The sequence below is a fragment of the Caenorhabditis briggsae genome (genome assembly GCF_000004555.2).
Source record: "Caenorhabditis briggsae complete genome, chrX, whole genome shotgun sequence".
NCBI classification, from domain to species: domain Eukaryota; kingdom Metazoa; phylum Nematoda; class Chromadorea; order Rhabditida; family Rhabditidae; genus Caenorhabditis; species Caenorhabditis briggsae.
Window position 1 is genome coordinate 6,293,261 of NC_013491.2, and position 8,585 is coordinate 6,301,845.

At 36.7% G+C, this 8,585-nt stretch overlaps 1 protein-coding gene across 1 annotated transcript; it reads left to right on the plus strand.

The window, feature by feature from the left end:
- Nucleotides 1–836: 836 nt before the first annotated feature.
- On the plus strand, nt 837–1,194 carry CBG04525 (the record flags this gene model as incomplete). Its single annotated transcript, XM_002644105.1, has 2 exons — nt 837–972; nt 1,064–1,194. The coding sequence occupies 2 exons, from the start codon at nt 837–839 to the stop codon at nt 1,192–1,194; spliced, it is 267 nt and encodes an 88-aa protein (XP_002644151.1).
- Nucleotides 1,195–8,585: the final 7,391 nt, after the last annotated feature.

Below are 8,585 nucleotides of genomic sequence, written 5' to 3' on the forward strand. Positions count from 1 at the left end.
TTTTTCATCCTAACCAGTTTAGACTCCGCGACCCCGCAATTGTTCTCTGTCTCTTCCTGGAAATTGAATCCCATTTTTTCGTTCCTTGTTTTTTTCTCCATAATTTCTTTTCCTATTCCAAAATTTTTCGTTTTTTTTCCTTTTCCGAATTGCCGCCTAGAATAATTTACGTTTCCTCTCCTGGCGTCTAGAATGGCTTTTCTGTAGAACGCTGACACAAAACCGAAACAACATCCATTTAGTCCTCCACACCAATTTCCTCCAACACGTCTATATTCCAAGAAAGACAAGACAAAAGCCAGAATGGAAGAGTTATGGAACACTCCCCAGACGTATATGAAGTATGAGGTCAAAAAGATCTTCTTTCTTCAAAACCTCTTTCTCACCCCGGCAGAGAGAGAGAGAATGAGAGAGAGAGAGAGAGTTTCCCTGGTGAATTGAGCGGAAAATTGCGCACAATGCAGTAAGATAGGCAGAAGAAGATTTGTGGCGACCAACTGAAAGTATTACTCGATTCTTCTTCTTTTTTTTCGCTTTTTTATGTGCAACCGTTGCACTTCCCTTTTCACACTCCATGTTTAGTGAATCAGTGGGCACCTTCTATGCCCTTTGACATTTTCTTCGATTAGCAACTCTCCCAAAAGTAAAGAAAGACTAAAAACAAAGTTTGGGCGAGCCCCTCCTGCCCATTCTAATTGAATAGGTTCCGCCCATCAGCCCCCTTCCTCCCTTTTTTTTATTCCCCAAAAATTTCAATGCCGCCACACGATTAATTCGTTTTACTCTTCACTCTTCTTCTTTTTCTTCTTTCCATTTCAAATTTCCAGGCTTCTACCATGACTAACGCAATGGTTTCCAACATGCCCATTGACGAAGAGGATCATCACGAATTCTGTATGGATATGCTTCACGAGTCTCATAATGACAATTCGCTACCACTTATCACTACAACTCCGGATATGCCAGCAACTGGTGAGTTTTCTCTCCGATGTTTTTTTTTTGAAAATTCAAATTAACGGTTCAAACCGGTTTGAAACTTTTCAATTCCAGATCCGAACCCAAGATCGTCCGGTTGTTCTTTATATGGCACCTGTCCACAAACAGGAGAACGAGAAAAAGTGTGCTTGTGGACAAGACGGGGACAACGGCGCTTCTGGAATCTCGAAGGGAATTCAGAAAGTCACCATTCAGTAAATGTTTGTATGATTCAATTGAAATTGCTTCTTTATTCCATTTTTCTATCAATGGTTTTTTGTCACTTATGTACAATGAAAATTTGCCTTGAATTATTAAAAAGTTATGGAAAAATAAGATAGATAGTCTGAAACAGATACGTATGAAAAAGTGTGTCAGGCTTGGCGTTTAAATATTATTCATACTTTATTCATTTGAAAAAAAACTGAAAATCGTCAACAAACGTCTCGATGTTGAAGAACTCTTAAAAATCTCATTCAACATAAGATTAAGTGGGATATTGAAAAACTTTACTCTGTAGCTTTTGCTGATTGAAGCTTTTTGATCGCTTTGTTTGAAAAATTACGGGTCTCATGATGCTACCAGAGGAGTTACACGGCTGCCAGGTCATTTCTTCTGAGTGAATGCTGAGAATAGTCATGTCAAAATTGGCAGCAGTTCGCGAATCCGAACGGAAAGTATATAGAAAATTAAAATCAAAAATTGGCAAGACTGTGAAAGTGGGAATTTCATAAGACGGATTACAATTTAGTATATATTAGGTTGGCTAAAAAATAATGGTTGTTTTTATGATCAATTGAATTTTTCATAAAAAAGGAAGTAGACAAGATTAACTCAAAAGCTATTCGCCATAATTATCAACTACTTGTAGCCAACATCCGCGCAAAGAATGGGGTCCGCTGTGAAAGAACCCCACTGAATGCGACCCAAAGTAGGCGACCACCCATTTTTCGGTCTCAACGCGGCTTTTGAAGTGTTTCTCGGCTAATGAGGGTCGCATTGATATGAATTACTGGAAATCTGAAAGTGCCAAATCAGGGCTACTTGGCGGATAAGGGATAACTTCGCAGCCCATTTTCTCGATTTTCTGCTGAGTGACTTTTGACACATGCGGCCGAGCATTATTAGGAATTTTGTCGTTGGTGTATTCACACCTTGACGTCTCAACGCTTGCTGCATTTGGCCCAATTATCATTGATAGAGTTAAGTAGTGGGCATTGATAGTCTCATAGGGGTCATTGAGATCAATTTGAGTATATGATTCTGAACATGATGAATTTTTGTTTTTACATCTTTTTCGTAGTTTTTTGAGGAAAACAAACACAATTGCAGACTATCGAAGGTGTTATTTCGGAGGGTCAACTGGGTAGAATTTCTGCCAAAAATTCGGGGTACGACTCATTTCATTTAGGGGTACACGCTTGTGATTCGGGGGTGCAGTTTTTTTTTGAGGGAGTTTCTTCCTGAATTTCAGAGCTTGAAAATCTCAGAATTCTTAGAATTTCAGAACTTTGAAATTTCAGTATTTCGGAATCTGAGAATTTCGGAACTTCAAAGTCTGAGAATTTCAGAATGTTAGAATTTCAGAACTTCGAAATCGCAGAACTTCAGAATCTCAATATTTTTGAATTTTTAAAAATTACGACAGAAAGTTTTCACTTCTCATTGTCACATTGTTCTATTTGATTTTGTGTCATATTTTTCACTCATCATGAAAAAAATAGTGGAAATTGTTCTGTGCTGAAAGGCATTAGTTTTTTTTTGAATTTTTGAGTCCCGAAACTTCAGGAAAGCATACAACGGAGAACTGTAAAACAATCTTGACAAGTTTTACAAACTCAGGACTTTAATGCTTAATTTACGTTTTAAAACTCAGCCGATACTTTTCTCTACCAATTTTTCTCAATTGCTTTTCTTCTCAATTCTATTTCATTTTCTTCTGTTTCTCAATATTCCTTCGTTTTTTCCCAATTTTCCTCAATTTTTCTCAATTTTCGTGGTAATTGAGTTTTTTCTTATTTTTTTCATAATTTTATAGATCATTGAATGAAGGAACAATCACAATTAAGCAATTTACACACAAAAATTCAAAAATCCCAAAAATTGCGTCAAAATGAGCTATTTTCTATCCGAAATTGTTCACACAAGCAATGGAACATCGGGAAAAATTATAAAATTAATTTTTTTCGATTAATTACCACGAAAATTTGAGTAAAAACGATGGAAAACGAAGGAAAACGGAGAAAAATCCAAAATAAAGATTTTCAGCGATGACGTCATCAATCCATGGCCGTGGCCGAGGTGGGGAGTTTTCTCTTCCATGGGAAAATTTCGAAAAATTCACAGCTTTTCGCAAATCCCATTTTTCTCCGTTTTCCTTCGTTTTCCGTAGTTTTTATTCAAATTGTCGTAGTAATTAATCGATGTTTCATTGCTTGTGCGAACAATTTTCGATAAAAAATGGCTCATTTTGGGCCAATTTTTGGGATTTTTGAATGTTTGTGTGTAAATCACTAAATTGTGATTGTTTCCTTCATTCAATGATCTATAAAATTATGAAAAAAATAAGAAAAAATTCAATTACCACGAAAATTGAGAAAAATTGAGGAAAATTGGGAAAAAACGAAAAATTGAGAAAAAAAGGGAAACTTGGGAAAAACCGAAGGAATATTGAGAAACAGAAGAAAATGAAATAGAATTGAGAAGAAAAGCAATTGAGAAAAATTGGTAGAGGAAAGTATCGACTGAGCTTTAAAACGTAAATTAAGCATTAAAATCCTGAGTTTGTAAAACTTGTCAAGATTGTTTTACAGTTCTCCGTTGTATGCTTTCCTGAATTTTCGGGACTCAAAAATTCAAAAAAAAAACTAATGCCTTTCAGCACAGAACAATTTCCACAATTTTTTCATGATGAGTGAAAAATATGACACAAAATCAAATAGAACAATGTGACAATGAGAAGTGAAAACTTTCTGTCGTAATTTTTAAAAATTCAAAAATATTGAGATTCTGAAGTTCTGCGATTTCGAAGTTCTGAAATTCTAACATTCTGAAATTCTCAGACTTTGAAGTTCCGAAATTCTCAGATTCCGAAATACTGAAATTTCAAAGTTCTGAAATTCTAAGAATTCTGAGGTTTTCAAGCTCTGAGATTCAGGAATTCAGAAACTTCCTCAAAAAAAACTGCACCCCCGAATCACAAGCGTTGTACCCCTAAATGAAATGAGTTGTACCCCGAATTTTCGGCAGGTTATTCTACCCAGTTGACCCTCCGAAATAACACCTTCGATAGTCTGCAATTGTGTTTGTTTTCCTCAAAAAACTACGAAAAAGATGTAAAAATAAAAATTCATCATGTTCAGAATCATATACTCAAATTGATCTCAATGACCCCTATGAGACTATCAATGCCCCCTGGGAGCATTTGGTCCGATGCCCCCTATCAGACATGGTGGGATGCCCCTTAAGAGACAACTTCAGGATGCCCCCTATGAGTTAGTGACCCCTATGAGTGTATGCCCCCTTTGAGCACGATGCCCCCTATTTCGATGCCCCCTGGGAGTATGGGCCCAGCAGTTCACTGCCTATGATTTTTAGTCGAACGGTGTGTTCACGGTTTTCCAAGCTTTCATCGTCATTATGAAACCGTTCAAACTAGCGTACGAATCAATTTTTTATAGAAAACTTGTTTGAACACTTTTGAGAGAGAACTAAGAGCTTGCGCGGCATTTTTGACCAACTTAAATTTGTACCTTCCCGCGCATTTTTTGGAACGACGTTTTCTAAACGGAATTCCCAATTGAAAAAAACAGAATGGCAAATTAAGATTATATATCAAACGATGCGCAAAGAAACGCTCTTTCGAATAAAAAAAAGGGGGAGCAGAAATGTGCTTTGGATAGAGAAATACGTTCCGACAAACACGCCACTCATTATTTTTTAGCCAACCTAATAGTAACTTCATCATAACTCACCTAAAACTAGATGAAAATGTTCAACATTTTGGATTCACAAATTTCAGACACACAACATTTAAAAAAATTCAAACGTTTTCGAATCCAATTCTCTTCACTCTGACGGCAGCCTTCAGAGGCTTCGGAAAGGAGACAACGACAGCACGGAGGTAGTTTCCTCCTATTACAACTGAATTAGTAAAAAAGGTAGTCAAAATCCTATTTAATTAACAGTCAGACTGTCTCAAGCAGAGTGACACTCAAATTATGAAATTAAACCTTGAATATTACATAGTTCTCGAGATGTCATTGATTAGCCTTAACACGAATTAGCGCGAAAAATTAAAGTTATTCTGACAATAACAGGTTTTAAGAGTGCGAGTACATTTTTGTACTGTAAAAATTTTTTTCTGTTTCGTAGAGTTTCAACAATACCCTTAATTTATGTTTTGTGTAAAGTTAAATTGGGAATGAAGGGGCATGAAAAAATAATGTTCTCGAAATTCCGTTTGAATATGCCCCTTGGGGGTTGAAATTATCGAGGCGACTATTGAAGGTGAGGCGCCGCTACCGACTGAGCCATACGGGAAGAAGAGGAGGAGCGGGCGCTCGGTGGTAAACATAAGGGTGAGAACGACAGCTGTATACAGAGTGACATTAAGAGTTGTACACCGTTTCGGTAGAATGCATACTCTGGCTACAAAAATCCTACGAAAAACCTCCTGCCCCCCCCCCCACCTTTGAAGAAGAACAGAAATTCATATTTATAAATGATTTGTGTAAATACGATCCACTAAAAAGTTTATCAATGGCATAAAAATGGACTCTAATACCAATTCTGAACAAATGTACTGAAAGACACTCATCCCGTTCTTCCAAACTTCATATTAAATGTTACAAGTCTACAGAGTTTTCTTGGAGCGAGATCATGCAATCTGACCAAAAGTGTGTGCGCCTGCAACCAATGCGCGCTACTTGACGAGCATTAATTTTTTTAGGATACACTAGATTTCTTCACTGTTTGGCAATTATTCCTGACTTTTTCTCGTTATTCGGTCATTCTATGATGTCGCCGCTTGAAAACAGAACAAAAAAACTAAAACACAGAGATGGAAATCGAACCTGCGATGCGCGATTGATAGACAACGGCGCTCACCTTTACACCACACGGCGCGTTTCCTCTCTTGCGCTAAAACAATTATGAAACGAGGAGTGGGCGCTGCTTTAGCCACCGCTTGGAATAACGGTCGCGTTCTCGCTTGTACAGTAACAGGGTGTTATGGTTTTGTGAAATGTCATGTCTGGCCTCCCTTAAAAATTTGGGTTATGGAGTAATCAGCTTTTGATAGTAAATTACACAGATATATGTAGTCTAAACGTTAAAACTGGCAGGACACCTGGACTGTCGGTGTGTGAGCGGAGGACAGTTTGAGAAAGAACGGTGACTGCAATTTGATGACAATACGTTATTATTGCCTTGTTGTAAATAACCTACTATGTGTCACCTTTCCACAATATTTCAAAAGAACAATAAAAAAAAGGTCTTTTGGGAGAATTTGGAAGAAACAGTTCAGTATTTTCATTACAGATGTGAAGACAAACCGCTCATAACACTCACAATTAGGGGATCCTTAGAATGCTCCAGTCAGTGATGCGTTACTGTTATGAACTTCTCAGTTTATTCTGTTTACCCCTTATAATCCTTTGTTCATTTTTTCGATTTTGAGGGACTTTCAACGTGCCATAAAGACTATACATAAACCTTTTTTTGAAAAAGTTATATTTTCTGAAAACCACATTTTCGAGAGAAAATTCCATTCATTAATACAATGCTCTTAGCCTAAGCCGTTCACTCTCCGCTTGTTTATTTCATTTTCTTTGAGAGATATCAGCAAATTATCAACTTTCTCAATTACAGAATGAATTTCTTTAAATTTTGACACTTTTTGATATCTTTTTCAGGAAATGAGCTGTATGAGGTTGAAGTTGACGATGTAAATAGTGTTACGGGGTGTTGATTCTATCATAGTGTTTACAATATATTCATAAGCAAAATCGTAGTGATAAAATTTCAAAAATCACGTGTTCTACATTACAAAAAATTTTTTCTGTTACGTCGAACTGAACATCAGGTAACATATTGTATTTTTCGGTTCAAACGAGCTTCAACAAATATCCTCAAACGATACCTACTTTTCACAATAATTCGAAACACATGTTCTTCAAAACTATATGTGACAACATTGTTAAATTGTTTCAGAGTTTCCGAAAGGTGAAACAAAAATTTCATGTGTTTCAGATGTGGAAAAACACAACTTTTCATGTTTCGTCACCTGGAAGATTTCATTTTTGATTTTTTGCTCTCAAAGGCGTCCGGAATAAACAACTGTTCGTTTTTCCCGACAAATGTTGTTTATCGTTACCAAACCTGTTCGAAATCCGAAACCAGAGAAGAGTCTCCTCGAGTGTGGGATGAAGGCGAAATGTCAAAAGTATTTATACTAAATCATCCTTCGTTCAGCTCTCATTCTCCTTTTAGAAATATTCAAACATCTTCCCTCCCTATAAGTGTGTAAATCGCCACGTTTATTCGATATCTGAAATTGAAACCTGAGAGGAGCCACCATCATCCCGTCGGCGTGTGAGGATAGACACACCAGAGCCATCCCAGACCTTTCCGTATGTCCCCTCGTCCTTGAAAGCATAGAAAAGTCGATAGAAAAGCGATATTCATCTTGGGGGCAATCTATTAAGAATGCCGCCGCTGGCACAGTTTATCATAGCTCGTCGTGTCTTCTTGTTGCTGTTGCTCTTTGCTCAAGTGCAGCAGCGGAAAAATCACTTTTATAACTAGAGTTCTCTTGCTTCTTGCTCTCTTCTTTTCTCACTTCTTGGGGCCCACCACCCATCGTCGTTATTCCCAACGGCAGTTTTAGGCGTGTGAACTTTCTGCTCCTCATCGTACAACCTCTTTAATGTTTTCCCATCTAATGTATCCCCTGGTTTTCAAAAGTGCTTTCTTATTTTGGGTGCACACCAGAAATTTCACGAGGATCAAAATTTCACGATGAATTTATGCTTGGCAAATTCTTGAAACTGTTTTTCAGAAATTCGGTAGAATACGTAAATTTTTTTATTTCGATTATTTGATTAGCTGAAAATATTCAAAATGTATAGTTAGCATAGGCTATTTTGAAAATTTGGATTTTAAAAGTCTGAGGTGACAAGATTTGGAATTTTGAGATTTCGATATTTCAAGAAGCTGATGTTTTGACATTTTGAGGATAACAAAATTGTGAGATTCTGGGATTCCGAGATTCTGAGATTCGTAAAATTTGCTATTTTGGTATCCTTAGATTGATACCCAAGAAAATCCTAAAATTATGATTATCCGATGCGCTGAGATTCTGAGATTCAGTAATTCTGAGATTCTTAGACTTTGTAATTTCGAAATTCTGATGATCCGGGATTCTGAGATTCTTAAAATCTGAAAATTGAAAATTTAGAAGTTTCAATGAGATATTCTGTGATTCTGAGATTTTCTAATTCTGAAATTTTGTAAATCTGAGGTTATCAAACTCTGAAATGTCAAAATTCTTACTTTTTGTAATTTCAGAACTTGGATATTCTGAGAGCCTGTAATTTTTAGTTTCTCGG